The sequence below is a fragment of the Coregonus lavaretus genome, assembly GCF_964263955.1.
Source record: "Coregonus lavaretus genome assembly, chromosome: 19".
Taxonomy (NCBI): Eukaryota; Metazoa; Chordata; class Actinopteri; order Salmoniformes; family Salmonidae; genus Coregonus; species Coregonus lavaretus.
Window position 1 is genome coordinate 3,028,411 of NC_140006.1, and position 17,700 is coordinate 3,046,110.

Consider the following 17,700-nt stretch of genomic DNA (forward strand, 5'->3'; position numbering starts at 1 on the left):
AACCAACAGTATTATACAATGCCAAAGGTCAATCAATAACCGCAGCTGTTCCTGCCATGATACAATTAAAACGAATGCATACACACAATAGTTCAGAGTTAACAGTTGAGGGGTTAGAGTATGGTACCTGCAGTGCAGAGTTCATGAAGCAGGTGTTTCCCAGGTTGGAGAGACCACACAGGCCAGCCTGCTCACTCTGCCTGCCCTCGGAGCACTCATAGCTGTTATACGGGTGGTAGGACGGAAGGCTGTAGCTAGAGTTTTTCACACTGAAGAGGATACATAACATCAGTCAGGAATAAATAGAGAACATGGACTTAGCATATTGCATATGGCTGGATAAAATTACTGGATAATGTTCCCAAACTAATGCAGGCATAAAATACTTAAGAGTAGTGGTGTAATAATGTGCTGTATGCATGACACACTGTTTAATTTATTTTTGTTATGCAATTGCCTTAATCTTGTTTGGATCCCAGGAAGAGTAATGGGGATCCTTAATAAATACAAATACAAAGGCTAGTGCCCACACACAAACATTAAACATTTGGGTGAATTTACGATAGCATTGTCTATTGATGATTATTGACAGCCATCATCGATGGTGACATCGTGATGTGATTGTCGAAAATAAACACAATAACAAAAATAAAACGCAACAACTTTAAAGAATTTACTGAGTTACAGTTCATATAAGGACATCAGTCAATTGAAAGAAATGCATTATGCCCTAATCTATGGATTTCACATGACTGGGTAGGGGCACAGCCATGGGAAGGCCTTGGAGGGCATAGGACCACCAACTTGGCAGTCAGGCCCACCCACTGGGGAGCCAGGCCCAGCCAATCAGAATCCGTTTTTCCCCACAAAAAGGTACTTATTACAGACAGAAATACTCCTAAGCAACACCCCCACCCCTCAGATGATCCTGCAGGTGAAGAAGCCGGATGTGGAGGTCTGCTGATGTGAGGCCGGTTGGATGAGACGTGGCATTGTGTTGTGTGACAAAACTGCACATTTTAAAGTGGTATTTTATTGTCCCCAGCACAAGGTGCACCTGTGTAATGATCATGCTGTTTAATCAGCTTCTTGATATGCCACACCTGTCAGGTGGATGGATTATCTTGGCAAATGAGAAATGCTCATTAACAGGGATGTAAACAAATTTGTGCACAAAATTAGAGAGAAATAAGATTTTTGTGCATATGGAACATTTCTGGGACTTATTTTTTCAGCTCATGAAACATGGGACAAACACTTTACATGTTATGATACACACACATTACAAGACTAAAAGTATGTGGACACCTGCTCGTCGAACATCTCATTCATGCGTATTAATATGGAGTTGGTCCCCCCTTTGCTGCTATAACAGCCTCCACCCTTCTGGGAAGGCTTTTCACTAGATGTTGGAACATTACCGCAGGGACCAACAGAGCATTAGTGAGGTCGGGCACTGATGTTGGGCGATTAGGCCTGGCTCGAAGTACGCGTTCCGATTCATCCCATAGGTGATCGGTGGGGTTGAGGTCAGGGCTCTGTGCAGGCCAGTCAAGTTATTCCACCACAATCTCGACAAACCATTTCTGAATGGACCTCGCTTTGGGCACGGAGGCATTGTCATGCTGAAACAGGAAAGGGCCTTCCTTAAACTGTTGCCACAAAGTTGGAAGCACAGAATCATCTAGAATGTCATAGTATGCTGTAGCATTAAGATTTCCTTTAACTGGAACTAAAGGGCCTAACCCGAACCATGAAAAACAGCCCCAGACAATTATGCCTCCTCTACCAAACTTTACAGTTGGCACTATGCATTGGGGCAGGTATCATTCTCCTGGCATCCGCCAAACCCAGATTCGCCGTCGGACTGCCAGATGGTTTAACATAATTCATCACTCCAGAGAACGCGTTTCCACTGCTCCAGAGACCAATGATGGCGAGCTTTACACCACTCCAGCCGACGCTTGGCATTGTGCATGGTGATCTTGGGCTTGTGTGCGGCTGCTCGGCTATGGAAATCCATTTCATGAAGCTCCCGACGAACATTCTTGTGATGACGTTGCTTCCAGAGACAGTTCGGAACACGGTAGTGAGTGTTGCAACCGAGGACAGACGATATTTACGCGCAACAACACTCGGCGGTCCCGTTCTGTGAGCTTGTGTGGTCTCGGACACTGCGGCTGAGCCGTTGTTGCTCCTAGACATTTTCACTTCACAATAACAGCACTTACAGTTGACCGGGGCAGCTCTACCAGGACAGAGATTTGACGAACTGACTTGTTGGAAAGGTGGCATCCTATGACGGTGCCACGTTGAATGTCACTGAGCTCTTCAGTAAGGCCATTATACTGCCAATGTTTGTCTACGGAGTTTGCACGGCTGTGTGCTCGATTTTATACACCTGTCAGCAACGGGTATGGCTCAAATAGCGGAATCGACTAATTTGAAGGGGTGTCCACATACTTTTGTATATATAGTTTACATACATACAGTAGCAGTCAAAAGTTTGGACACACCTACTCATTCAAGGGTTTTTCTTTATTTGTACTATTTTCTACATTGTAGAATAATAGTGAAGACATCAAAACTATGAAATACATATGGAATCATGTAGTAACCAAAAAAGTTTTAAACCAATCAATATATTATATATATATTTGAGATTCTTCAAAGTAGCCACCATTTGCCTTGATGACAGCTTTGCACACTCTTGGCATTCTCTGAACCAGCTTCAGTTCCCACATATGCTGAGCACCTGTTGGCTGCTTTTCCTTCACTAGTTCAGAGAATGCCAAGTGTGCAAAGCTGTCATCAAGGCAAAGGGTGGCTATTTGAGGAATCTCAAATATAAAATATATTTTGATTGGTTTAACACTTTTTTGGTTACTACATGATTCCATATGTATTAATTCATAGTTTTGATGTCTTTTGACCCGGTAGTAAGTAAGTAAGTAAGTAAGTAAGTAAGTGTGTGTGTATATATACAGTGGGGGAAAAAAGTATTTAGTCAGCCACCAATTGTGCAAGTTCTCCCACTTAAAAAGATGAGGCGCCTGTAATTTTCATCATAGGTACACGTCAACTATGACAGACAAACTGAGAAAAAGAATCCAGAAAATCACATTGTAGGATTTTTAATGAATTTATTTGCAAATTATGGTGGAAAATAAGTATTTGGTCAATAACAAAAGTTTCTCAATACTTTGTTATATACCCTTTGTTGGCAATGACACAGGTCAAACGTTTTCTGTAAGTCTTCACAAGGTTTTCACACACTGTTGCTGGTATTTTGGCCCATTCCTCCATGCAGATCTCCTCTAGAGCAGTGATGTTTTGGGGCTGTCGCTGGGAAACACGGACTTTCAACTCCCTCCAAAGATTTTCTATGGGGTTGAGATCTGGAGACTGGCTAGACCACTCCAGGACCTTGAAATGCTTCTTACGAAGCCACTCCTTCGTTGCCCGGGCGGTGTGTTTGGGATCATTGTCATACTGAAAGACCCAGCCACGTTTCATCTTCAATGCCCTTGCTGATGGAAGGAGGTTTTCACTCAAAATCTCTCGATACATGGCCCCATTCATTCTTTCCTTTACACGGATCAGTCGTCCTGGTCCCTTTGCAGAAAAACAGCCCCAAATAATGATGTTTCCACCCCCATGCTTCACAGTAGGTATGGTGTTCTTTGGATGCAACTCAGCAGTCTTTGTCCTCCAAACACGACGAGTTGAGTTTTTACCAAAAAGTTATATTTTGGTTTCATCTGACCATATGACATTCTCCCAATCCTCTTCTGGATCATCCAAATGCACTCTAGCAAACTTCAGACGGGCCTGGACATGTACTGGCTTAAGCAGGGGGACATGTCTGGCACTGCAGGATTTGAGTCCCTGGCGGCGTAGTGTGTTACTGATGTTAGGCTTTGTTACTTTGGTCCCAGCTCTCTGCAGGTCATTCACTAGGTCCCCCCGTGTGGTTCTGGGATTTTTGCTCACCGTTCTTGTGATCATTTTGACCCCACGGGGTGAGATCTTGCGTGGAGCCCCAGATCGAGGGAGATTATCAGTGGTCTTGTATGTCTTCCATTTCCTAATAATTGCTCCCACAGTTGATTTCTTCAAACCAAGCTGCTTACCTATTGCAGATTCAGTCTTCCCAGCCTGGTGCAGGTCTACAATTTTGTTTCTGGTGTCCTTTGACAGCTCTTTGGTCTTGGCCATAGTAGAGTTTGGAGTGTGACTGTTTGAGGTTGTGGACAGGTGTCTTTTATACTGATAACAAGTTCAAACAGGTGCCATTAATACAGGTAACGAGTGGAGGACAGAGGAGCCTCTTAAAGAAGAAGTTACAGGTCTGTGAGAGCCAGAAATCTTGCTTGTTTGTAGGTGACCAAATACTTATTTTCAACCATAATTTGCAAATAAATTCATTAAAAATCCTACAATGTGATTTTCTGGATTTCTTTCTCAATTTGTCTGTCATAGTTGACGTGTACCTATGATGAAAATTACAGGTCTCTCTCATCTTTTTAAGTGGGAGAACTTGCACAATTGGTGGCTGACTAAATACTTTTTTTTCCCCACTGTATATAAAAATAGAAAAAATTAAGCATTACCAATGTTATTTATATACTGTAGATTGTAAAAAATCCTTCATGTAAGTCAAGGAATTCAGATTTGATCCATCTACCTTGTTGCCGGAGTCCTGTCATTGTGATAATTATGAAACCATCGGCAAGCTTCAGTACCCAACCCTATCGAGGAAAGCTTATTCAACAGAATAAAATGGTCTCCAGTATCAAAAGCTAAACAAGTTTACAAACATGGCTGCACAATTCTTTCTAAGGCATTTGCAATTTAATTTACAACAAGCATAGTAGCCGTAGTGGTGCGATGTTTAGGTCTGTATCCGGATTGATTAACATTAAGAATACCATTTACAGATAGAAAATAACGTAGCTGTTTGTGGACCAATTAATCTAGTATTTTCGCAAGACAGGGGAGCCTGGAAATGGGTTGATAATTATTGAGATCACTACTATCCCCACCCTTGTGGAGTGGTAGCACCAAAGCTGCTTTCCACACTTTTGGAATATTTCCTAATAATAAAGTTAAATAAAAAATGTGTGTTACTGAGCAAGCAATGAGAGGCGCTGCATACTTAAGCAAAGACGGGTCCAAATTGTCAGCCCCTAATGACTTCTTGGTGTCAATAGCTAATAAGGCAGCAAAACTACTTCTTCTGTGAGTTGCCAAAAAGAAAAACCGAGACTACCATTTCCCAAGTTACGTGAGGTTGACTGATCATCCAGCGAGGCAACTGGAGGCTGTATGTGGGAAGAACAGTCAACTGACTGGCCAAGACCAGTATGACGGCCTTGTCTTTCAAATAGGAAACCAGCGGAGATGAAATGCTGATTAAAAGCATTATAAATCTTAACTTTTTCAGTAATGATGCAGGAAACTGCTTAAGCAGGGAAGTAGAGGAATTACCCGGCTTCAGTGAATTAACGGTTTTCCAGAATTTAGCGTGATCACTAAGAGTCTGCCATAGCGCTAAGGAAGTAGTTTGATTTGGCCTGTAACCTAGCTCACTACAGTAAGACAGTTCGTTCATCAGACAGTCACTGCTCCACATAGATGACATGTTCTGCTCCTCCACCAGAAAGGAATATTAGAAAATATTTTTGCCATTGCCTGAACTTAGCCTCTGCCCAGGCTTTCAACAACATTATCTTTCGTCAAAATCCATACAGTTGCATTCGATTTCGTGCTACAGCCCAACTGTTGTTTTAGCGGATGTTTTAAAATGTATTTTTATTTATTATTTATTTAACTTTTGGGGGGAGTGGCCAATGGGGGCAATAGATTCATATATCACAATGTTTTATGGGTACATAATCACGATAATACAAAGGTTGTCGTCACCCAACCCTAGCGCCCAATAATTACTCTAAACCTGAGGACACAGTCAGCACAACTTAAAAACAACACACTTTGCATATAGCCTCAACCCTAAAGCCTTGAGGTACAGCAAAAGGCTTTGCAACAGCAGTAACAGTCAGACCTCTGGGAGTGGGGCGAAGCTGTGTCCCATTGATCGAGGGGTGGTGTAGCAGCACCACCAGTAATACCGTCACCGGCCCCAGCAGTAGAAGTGTTAGCATTATCAGCCTGCTCACAGCTCAGTGCTTTCTCCACCACCACCTTGCTCCTGTCTAAATCTACTGTCGAGGCGTTCGTCCTCAGCTCTGTCCTCAGGCACCACCAGCAGCACAGGAGCATCTCATCTCAAACGCTTTAACCATTCGACACTGGCCTCACAAAATCCATCTCCATAACTCGGCCCTAGTCCTACTCCCGGGCTTAGTTCGATCCAGCCCTAATCCAGTCCCAAAGCCCAGAACTCAACCTGAGTCCAGTTCTAGCCCAGTTGTAGCTCAGCTCAGTCCACTCCTTGCCCAGGCCTTGGTCCCAGAACTCAGTCCCAGTTCAGTTCAGATACGCAGAAGAAAGGAACAGTAAGCGAGGCCCGTCCCGAGCGCAACACAGTCACACACAGCTAGCGAGAAGCCTCCTTCTCCGTCAGTCAGTCACAGTTGAAGTTTTGCAGTGCCTCTCCTCGCTCTGTCCCCGGGCCCTGCTGTGTGACGGTGTCATCCCCAGCCCAGTCCCCTAGCATCCCCCTGCTCCTGCCCTGATGTGTGCTCTGCTCTGCCCTGCTGCTACCACAGGATAGCCTATTTATAGCAGCAGCTAGCCAAGCTACGACGATGCACAAGAATCCGCTTCAAGAAGTAGAGTTACACAGACGGAGAGAGAGAGCGAGAGAGAGAGCGAGGGAGAGGGGGGACAATAGCAAAGGAAAGACAAGAGAGGTGGAGTACAGAGAGTGGTACAGGAGAAAGAGAGAGATGTAGGGTGAGAGAGAGGAAGGGGTACAGGAGAGAGACGGATGGGTAAAGGAAAGAAAGGGGATGTGCAGGCAAGAAAGAAAGAGACAGAGAGCACAAGAGAAAGGAGGAGCGTAAATGAGGGTGACAGAGGGGGCCTGACAGCAGAGAATTCCTGCTGAGGCTGCAGAATGCATCGTGACCAAATAGACAGCTACTTTCTCAAGTAGCTAGCTAGCTTCTTTAATATGCAATTAGGTATTCATATAGCTGGGTCTCCTTAAGAATCTACTGTAGCCTGAGTAGAGAGAATAGCTGGAGGAGGATGAGAGGAGAATAATTAAGTAGGCATCTGTGTCGCAGCCAGGAGAGAGAGAGGGGGTGGAGATGGAGAGAGGGAAAGGGGGAATGGGGGAGAGCGCAGATTAAATGCATTCTGAAGGTCACACAGGGACTGCAGAATATAAAGCACAAGGATCTCAGAGAGAGAGAAAAGTGTGAGAGAGAAAGAAGTGTGTGAGAGAGAGAGAGAGGGGAGTGAGCGCTGCAAATGCGCGAGAGAGAGGACTGTCACTGTACACAGGGAGTCTAGGGAGAGTAGCTCAGAACAAATGCATCTAGTCCCACCCAGGCTATGATAGCCTCAGCCTGCTTTCTATCCTATCCACAATCAAACAGTCAAAGACAGAGAGCCAGCCTTGCGTACTTAATACGGTTTGAAACATCCAAGATTAAAATAGCACAATATCCATTATTCAATCACAAAGCGGACCAAGCTGGCGCTGTACAGTGAGGAGTGGGTTGACAGGAAGGGAATCTGCAGGGAGATCCTATTCCCACATCACCACCATGGATTCCACAGATACAAGAAGACAATATTGAAATAAATCTACCATTACAGTGTGCAATGGTGAAAACAGTGATGTGCTCGGACCGTAAGTGTGCTACATACATTAATCTCACAGCAGTGTGCCCTTATTTCTCAGATGCTGGGTACAAGAAAATTGCAGGTAGCCTATATCCACACACAAGCCTTCAGTGAGAATAACCTACAGAGTGTTGAGTGACACTTATATTACACCCACTCCAGAATGGAATGGTTATTGTTCTACTACTGGACAGTGACAACACAATCCACACCCACAGCAGTGGTGTCCAACCCAGGTCTCAGAGTTTCTGGGTTGCATGAGGTTCACACTAGCTATTGATTCTCACTAGAACCACTCACATAAAATTACTTTCCTTGAATCTTGTTAGTTAAGATTGAAATGTCGATCAATCCATAATTCCGTCAGTAGATTATGATTTAATCTGAGATGACATTCAAATACAGTTTAATACACAGAAGGTCTTCAGTCCCATGATGGAGAACACTGCTGTGAAAAGTGAAAACGACACAGATGAAAACCCTAAACCATGCAGGCATCTGCAAATCACTGCATTACCACCTCAAGCCTAAACCCAGAGCCATAGATGTACAGAGTTCCACAAACTACCCTCCATATTGGCACCAAACATTCCATTATATCAATAACATTCTAGTTTGCACTCTTTGCCTAGATAGAACCTTTGGTACCAAGATGGCTGCCGTTCAAATCTGGACATCTTCATCAGAGTTGAACTCTGTAGTGTATCTCTATGGCTTTATGTGCCCCAACCCAGTCAGTCAATAAGACAACCCTCTCTATGCTCACTAGTCCTTACTTCCTGTTGTTGAAGCTGCTGTTATGATTATTTGTGAGAGATGAAGGGGAGATCTTTGGCAAAGCAGAAAGATTGGAAGCACCAGATGACCTTCAAAAGATAAAGAATATCATGAGTTAGAGAGAAAGGATAAAGGCTCTCAAAGAAGAGGATTTTGACCATTAATTCAAAAAGTATGGAAATGGGTTAAACCAGGGGTTTTCAAACTGGGGTCCAGGTACTGCAGGGGGTCTGCGATTTTTATGAATATCGCAAGCTGCAACAGAATACCATCGTGGATAACATTTTGAGGTCTCTGCGTCCAGTATGAAGTAAGTTAAAGGTAGTTTCACCAGCCAATGCTAATTAGTGTTAGTGCAATGACTGGAAGTCTACAGCAACAGTTAGCATGCTTGCTGTTCCTCCGATTCTGGGGAAGTAGATAAAGGGCTTCATTGCCAAAATTTCAAACTATCCCCTTAAAATGGAGGAAATTATAGTAATTGGAGCTAATCACAGGGTTTGTTCTGTATAGAAAATTCTTAAACGGGCCATCTAAATGGTAATTTTAGGGATGGCAAAATGCATAGAATTGCAAGAAATGTGCTGTAAAAAACAGCAAAATTGTCAATCAGCTCCATGGTAGAATTGCTGGAAATTTGATTAAAAACTGCAAAGTTCTCTCAGCTCAATGGATTGTTTTTTTTTTTATTGCAGAAAATGTGCTTTGAAACAGCAACATTTTCTCTACACCGCCAAGATACCTTTCTAGCTAATAGACTATATGTTAGAGTTTACCCTTCCTCTTCCATTGAACTGTGGTGAAGTCCAAATAATGAAACTGTTTACTAAATCTATTCATTTTAAAATGTTGATTACTTCTACCTGCATTATCATTCACCTGATGAGGCAATATATTATTTTTTATTTTGCTAACGTATTATGGAGGTCCCTATGTCGCCGGTTTGCCTTGGCGGGGGTCCCTGGGCAAGAAAAGTTTGAAAACCCCTGGGTTAAACGATAAGAGATATGTCAGCAACTAAAGCCAAGCAAATAGGATAGAGGCAAATATATGATAGGGAGTTGAAATTCAAAGACAGTAGGAAAATAGTCGCTAAAATAATCATAAGGGTCTGCTGGGTTGAACATAAAGGTATACATTGAATGTATAAAACAAACTTAGCAGAATAGACCAGTATAGAGAAAGCTCAGCCTCAGAAGAACCAATGTCTTGCAATCCCCAGGCCAAGTGGGAGTCATTCCTAATTGGAAGTCCAGCTCCTCACTCCCATAACCTAAGGTCATGGACCCAGCCAGACACACTCACTTAGGTGCAGAGGAACCTCTAGGCCACGATCCATCCTCATTCTTCTGCTCTATTACCAGGACCTGCATGGATATCAGAAATAGAAACATAATACACATATAAATATATGGAAACATAACAATACGTCCAACCGGTCTCCCAAACACAGACCACGTGTATGGCGTCGTGTGGGCAAGCGGTTTGCTGATGTCAACGTTGTGAACAGAGTGCCCCATGGTGGCGGTGGGGTTATGGTATGGGCAGAAATACGTTATGGACAACGAACACAATTGCATTTTATCGATGGCAATTTGAATGCACAGAAATACCGTGACGAGATCCTGAGGCCCATTGTGAGGTCCATTTCTTTGAAGGTATCTGTGACCAAAATATGCATATCTGTATTCCCAGTCATATGAAATCCATAGATTAGGGCCTAATGAATTTATTTAAATTAACTGATTTCCTCATATGAACTGTAACTCAGTAAAATCTTAGAAGTAGTTGCATGTTGCGTTTATATTTTTGTTCAGTATATGTACAAAACCATAAAGCTGAAATTTGAGCTGGTTAATGGACAAACCAGTGACAATTAATACTAGGATTTACATCTGACCACTGACGTACAGTATTATTACGGTCCTTGACTTCTCCCCAAGCATGTGACCTCACCTGACCAGGAAAAACTCCAGAACCTACTTACACTATAATCAAATGTTTTTACAAATTGTCACATGCGCCGAATACAACATGTGTAGACCTTACTGTGAAATGCTTACTTAGAAGCCATTAACCAACAACTCAGTTTGAAGAAAATAGAGTTAAGAAAATATTTACTAAGTCGAGGTAATTTGTACATGTAGGTAGGGGGAAAGTGACTATGCATAGATAAACAGAGAGTAGCAGCAGTGGGTGGCCATTTGATTATTTGTTCAGCAGTCTTATGGCTTGGGGGTAGAAGCTGTTAAGGAGCCTTTTGAACCTAGACTTGGTGCTCCGGTACCGCTTGCCATGCGGTAGCAGAGAGAACGGTCTATGACTTGGGTGACTGGAGTCTTTGACAATTTTTTGGGCCTTCCTTTTTGGGCCTAGTATACAGGTCCTGGATGGCAGGAAGCTTGGCCCCAATGATGTACTGGGCCGTACGCACTACCCTCTGTAGCGCCTTACGGTCGGATGCCGAGCAGTTGCCATAGCAGGCGGTGATGCAACCAGTCAGGATGCTCTCGAGGGTGCAGCTATAGAACTTTCTGAGGATCTAGGGACCCATGCAAAATCTTTTCAGTCTCCTGAGGGGGAAAAGGATTTGTTGTGCCCTCTTCACGACTTTCTTGGTGTGTTTGGACCATGATAGTTTGTTGGTGATGTGGACACCAAGGAACTTGAAACTCTTGACCCGCTCCCTCCTTTTCCTGCAGTCAACGAAAATCTCCTATGTCTTGCTCAGGTTGAGGGAGAGATTGTTGTGCTGGCACCACACAGCCAGGTCTTTGAACCTCCTCCCTATAGGCTGTCTCATCGTTGTCGGTGATCAGGCCTACCACCGTTGTGTCGTCAGCAAACTTACATTTACATTTTTTTTACATTTTAGTCATTTAGCAGACGCTCTTATCCAGAGCGACTTACAGTTAGTGAATACATATTTTTTTTTATACTGGCCCCCCGTGGGAAACGAACCCACAACCCTGGCGTTGCAAACGCCATGCTCTATCAACTGAGCTACATCCCTGCCGGCCATTCCCTCCCCTACCCTGGACGACGCTGGGCCAATTGTGCGCCGCCCATGAATCTCCCGGTCGCGGCCGGCTGCGACAGAGCCTGGATTCGAACCAGGATCTAGTGGCACAGTTAGCACTGCGATGCAGTGCCTTAGACCACTACGCCACTCAGAACTTAATGATGGTGTTGGAGTCGTGCTTGGCCACGCAGTTGTGGGTGAACAGGGAGTACTGGAGGGAACTAAGCACGGACCCCTGAGGGGCCCCCATGTTGAGGATCAGCGTGGCAGATGTGTTGTTGCCTACGCTTACCACCTGGGTGCGGCCCGTCAGGAAGTCCAGGATCTAGTTGCAGAGGGAGGTGTTTAGTCCCAGGGTCCTTAGCTTAGTGATGAGCTTTGTAGGCACTATGGTGTTGACCGCTGAGCTGTAGTCAATGAACAGCATTCTCACATACAGTGGGGAGAACAAGTATTTGATACACTGCCAATTTTGCAGGTTTTCCTACTTACAAAGCATGTAGAGGTCTGTAATAATAAATCCAGAAAATCACGTTGTATGATTTTTAAGTAATTAATTTGCATTTTATTGCATGACATAAGTATTTGATACATCAGAAAAGCAGAACTTAATATTTGGTACAGAAACCTTTGTTTGCAATTACAGAGACCATACGTTTCCTGTAGGTCTTGACCAGGTTTGCACACACTGCAGCAGGTATTTTGGCCCACTCCTCCATACAGATCCAGATCCTTCAGGTTTCGGTGCTGTCGCTGGGCAATACGGACTTTCAGCTCCCTCCAAATATTTTCTATTGGGTTCAGGTCTGGAGACTGGCTAGGCCACTCCAGGACCTTGAGATGCTTCTTACGGAGCCACTCCTTAGTTGCCCTGGCTGTGTGTTTCGGGTCGTTGTCATGCTGGAAGACCCAACCACGACCCATATTCAACGCTCTTACTGAGGGAAGGAGGTTGTTGGCCAAGATCTCGGGATACATGGCCCCATCCATCCTCCCCTCAATACGGTGCAGTCGTCCTGTCCCCTTTGCAGAAAAGAATCCCCAAAGAATGATGTTTCCACCTCCATGCTTCACGGTTGGGATGGTGTTCATGGGGTTGTACTCATCCTTCTTCTTCCTCCAAACACTGCGAGTGGAGTTTAGACCAAAAAGCTCTATTTTTGTCTCATCAGACCACATGACCTTCTCCCATTCCTCCTCTGGATCATCCAGATGGTCATTGGCAAACTTCAGACGGGCCTGGACATGCACTGGCTTGAGCAGGGAGACCTTGCGTGCGCTGCAGGATTTTAATCCATGACGGCATAGTGTGTTACTAATTCTTTGAGACTGTGGTCCCAGCTCTCTTCAGGTCATTGACCAGGTCCTGCCGTGTAGTTCTGGGCTGATCCCTCACCTTCCTCATGATCATTGATGCCCCACGAGGTGAGAGCTTGCATGGAGCCCCAGACCGAAGGTGATTGACCGTCATCTTGAACTTCTTCCATTTTCTAATAATTGCGCCAACAGTTGTTGCCTTCTCACCAAGCTGCTTGCCTATTGTCCTGTAGCCCATCCCAGCCTTGTGCAGGTCTACAATTTTATCCCTGATGTCTTTACACAGCTCTCTGGTCTTGGCCATTGTGGAGAGGTTGGAGTCTGTTTGATTGAGTGTGTAGACAGGTGTCTTTTATACAGGTAACGAGTTCAAACAGGTGCAGTTAATAAAGGTAATGAGTGGAGAACAGGAGGGCTTCTTAAAGAAAACTAACAGGTCTGTGAGAGCCAGAATTCTTACTGGATGGTAGGTGATCAAATACTTATGTCATGCAATAAAATGCAAATTTATTACTAAAAATCATACAATGGGATTTTCTGGATTTTTGTTTTAGATTCTGTCTCTCACAGTTGAAGTGTACCTATGATAAAAATTACAGACCTCTACGTGCTTTGTAAGTAGGAAAACCTGCAAAATTGGCAGTGTATCAAATACTTGTTCTCCCCACTGTAGGTGTTCCTCTTGTCCAGGTGGGAAAGGGCAGTGTGGAGTGCAATTGAGATTGCATTATCTGTGGATCTGTTGGGGCGGTATGCAAATTGGAGTGGGTCTAGGGTTTCCGGGATGATGGTGTTGATGTGAGCCATGACCAGTCTTTCAAAGCACTTCATGGCTACCAACAAGAATGCTAAGGGGCGGTAGTCATTTAGGCAGGTTACCTTCCCTTTCTTGGGCACAGGGACTATGGTGGTCTGCTCGAAACATGTAGGTATTACAGACTCGGCCAGGGAGAGCTTGAAAATGTCAGTGAAGACACTTGTCAGTTGGTCCGCGCATGCTCTGAGGACACGTCCTGGTACTCCTTCTGAATGTTGACCCGTTTAATAGGTCTTGCTCACATCGGCCAAGGAGAGAGTGATCACACAGTTGCCCGCTTCAGTGTTGCTTGCCTCGAAGCCAGCATAAAAAGGCATTTAGCCCATCTGGTAGGCTCGCGTCACTGGGCTGCTCGCGGCTGGGTTTCCTTTTGTAGTCCGTAATAGTTTGCAAGCCATGCCACATCCCACGAGCGTCAGAGCCGCTGTAGTAGGAGTCAATCTTAGTCCTGTATTGACGCTTTCCCTGTTTGATGTTTCGTCTGAGGGATATGTATGCACGGTCACCGCGGGGACGACGTCATCGATGCATTTATTGATGAAGCCAGTGACTGAGGTGGTATACCCCTCAACGCCATTGGATGAATCCTGGAACATATTCCAGTCTGTGCTAGCAAAACAGTCCTGTAGCGTAGCATCCGCGTCATCTGACCACTTCCGTATTGAGCGAGTCACTGGTACTTCCTGCTTTAGTTTTTGCTTGTAAGCAGGAATCAGTAGGATATAATTATGGTCAGATTTGCCAAATGGAGGGCGAGGGAGAGCTTTGTACGAGTCTCTGTGTGTGGAGTAAAGGTGGTCTTGAGTTTTTTCCTCTGGTTGCACGTGACATGCTGGTAGAAATTAGGTCAAACGGATTTAAGTTTGCCTGCATTAAAGTCCTCGGCCACTAGGAGCGCCGCTTCTGGATGAGCATTTTCTTGTTTGCTTTGGCCTTATACAGCTTGTTGAGTGCGGTCTTTGTGCCAGCGTCGGTTTGTGGTGGTAAATAGACGGCTACGAAAAATATAGATAAACTCTCTTGATAGATAGTGTGGGCTACAGCTTATCATGAGGTACTCTACCTCAGGCGAGCAATACCTCGAGACTACCTTAATATTAGACATCACGCACAAGCTGTTATTGACAAATACACACACACCCCCCCACCCCTCGTCTTACCAGACGTAGCTGTTCTGTCCTGCCGATGCACAGAAAACCCAGCCAACTGTATATTATCTGTGTCGTCACTCAGCCACGACTCGATGAAACATAAGATATTATCGTTTTTAATGTCCAGTTAGTAGGATAGTCTCGAATTGAGCTCATCCAGTTTATTATCCAGTGATTGCACGTTGGCTAATAGAACGGATGGTAGAGGCGGGTTACCCACTCGCTAACGAATTCTCACAAGGCACCCTGATCTCCGCCCACTGTATTTCCTTATTTTCTTCATGCGAATGACAGGGATTTGGGCCTTGTCTGGGAGCAACATTATATCTTTCGAGTCCGACTCATTAAAGAAAAAATCTTCGTCCAGTTCGAGGTGAGGAATTGCTGTTCTGATATCCAGAAGCTCTAAGAGACGGTAGCATCAACATTATGTACAAAATAAGTGACAAACAATGCGAAAACCCACAAAAAAGCACCATTGGTTAGGAGCCTGTAAAACGGCAGCCATCCCTCCCGGCGCCATTCCTAGTAACAAGAGCATAGAGAGTTTCCTTGTCAGTTTGCATGGTCTGGAATAATCTAGGCCCTATATAACTGGTGCGATGACAGGACAGGAAGTAGAAACAATGTATAAATAGCCTGGTATCCAAGGGTTATTTTATACCTGTCCTTGGTAGAGTCCTGCATCCTGTATAGTGCTGTCCGGTTTATTCAGAGGCTCGAACGTGTTGCTCATGTACTTGTTCCACAACCTGGTCTCTTTCTCGTCTGGGATGCTGAACAGTTTCCGCATCTCCTTCTCAATGGTGTCTGCATCACAGGAGGTTATAGGACTAAGATGACAAATACACAACATGCCACATACATTGAGTGTACAAAACATTAGGAACACCTTCATAATATTGAGTTGCACCACACTTTTTGCCCTCAGAACAGCCTCAATTTGACAGGGCATGGAATCTGCAAGGTGTCGAAAGTGTTCTACAGGGATGCTGGCCCATGTTGATTCCAATGCTTCCCACAGTTGTGTCATGTTGGGTGGATGTCCTTTGGGTGGTGGACCATTCTTGATACACATAGGAAACTGTTGAGTGTGAAAAACCCAGCAGCACTGCAGTTCCTTACACAAACCGGTGCACCTGGCACCTACTTCCATAACCCGTTCAAAAGGCACTTAAATATTTTGTCTTGCCCATTCACCCTCAATGGTACACATAGACAATCCATGTCTCAATTGTCTCAAGGCTTAAAAATCATTATTTAACCGGTCTCCTCCCCTTCATCTACACTGATTGAAGTGGATTTAACAGTTGACATCAATAAGGGATCATAGCTTTCATCTGGATTCACCTGGTCAGTCTGTCATGGAAAGAGCAGATGTTCCTAATGTTTTGTCCACTCAGTGTAGGTGACAAACTGACAAAACTACACGCATGCACCTGCATACTTAGGGCAGAGAATAATTGAGTGTATAAATCTCTCATGCTCTGATAAATTGGCAGCAGATTAATGAATTACTTTACGGTAACACTCCCTGCCCATGTAATTGTTGATTACTTATGTGTGCTTTAGGGAGCAGAGTTTTGGCAGTTCTTGTGGGAGCGCATCATTTTGCTGTAGCCAAAAGCAAATTCAGTTTACATAAGAGGTTGACAAACACTTTGAGAACAGAGTTATCAGTGACCTTCCCCTGTGATTTCACTGTTTAAATTGACCATTAAAAGGCTTGACAATGCATCCAATCTGCATAAATTGAACAAAATATGTTAGTATTATTAGTGAAATAACTAAGAGCAATGGTGCACTGTGAACCAAAGTATACAATCAACAAGTCAAATTAAGAACTACAGAACATGTCAGGTTATAAACACACAATCCTAATGTCAGGTAGAAAATGAGTGGAATTGATTCTGTGTCAGGTAGAAGAGAAGTTATCCTGTACAATCACTATGACTGGTGGTTAATGGATGGGAATGATCTATTAATTCATTATCTGTCTGGGAGAAGTGGCCAGTTGCTACATTTGTCAGGTTAACTGTACAATGAATATAATGGTTACACCAATATAATGGTACTCTATCGCTCAGTTGGTAGAGCATGGCGCTTGGTAGAGCATGGGTTCGACGCCCAGGACTAGGCCTACCCATACATGCACGCATGACTATAAGTCGCTACAGATAAAAGTGCAGGCTGAAGGGCATTCTATTATATTATAATGGCAGGTAGAAAACGGGTGGAAATTATCCATGAGGAAAAGAGACGAGTTTCTTCAAAATAAAGATATCATCTGCTCCATTCATTCTGTCAGGGAGAAGAAAAGTGTCTGCCTACCTATCGTGTCTGCTTTGCTGAAGCGTCTGGTGACCACGTTGTCCATGTTGCGGTCTTCACACAGCTTCAGCTCTGTGAGGTACACCTCCACCTTGCAGTGCTTCACAAACATACCCTGTTCTACCACCTGTAGAAATATGGCAATAAAGAGTGTCTTACATCATGGCAGATTGTTAATAATTTGGTTGATTTCCTCTTGTGTAAAGGTTTGTTTTGCAAATTAAACACTTGACAATGTTAAAGTTGTCTTACATGACAGATGGCATGAGAAGAAAATAGGCATCACTCGGTTACAATTTTGCCAATTAAACCCATTACATTGTTCATTTTGTTCAAAGCATTTGTCATACATGATGGCATATGAAGGAAACTAAAATATTCTTTGCTAATTAAACTCATCATGACATTGTTCCAATACGGGCAAGATTTGCATGGCTGAATGATCGCAAGTATGAACTTCCTAAAAC

The 17,700-nt window shown here is 44.0% G+C and overlaps 1 protein-coding gene across 1 annotated transcript in view; it reads right to left on the reverse strand.

The window, feature by feature from the left end:
* Window positions 1-17,700, reverse strand: part of LOC311146596 (ubiquitin carboxyl-terminal hydrolase 15-like) — a 46,259-nt gene that overhangs the window by 24,393 nt on the left and 4,166 nt on the right. Inside the window, exons 4-7 of the mRNA XM_084183119.1 lie at window positions 17,234-17,360; window positions 15,567-15,712; window positions 9,901-9,962; window positions 128-269 (exon numbers count right to left, since the gene is read on the reverse strand). Of these exons, the coding sequence (XP_084039245.1) occupies window positions 128-269; window positions 9,901-9,962; window positions 15,567-15,712; window positions 17,234-17,360 (477 nt within the window). The remainder of the gene's footprint in view (window positions 1-127; window positions 270-9,900; window positions 9,963-15,566; window positions 15,713-17,233; window positions 17,361-17,700) is intronic.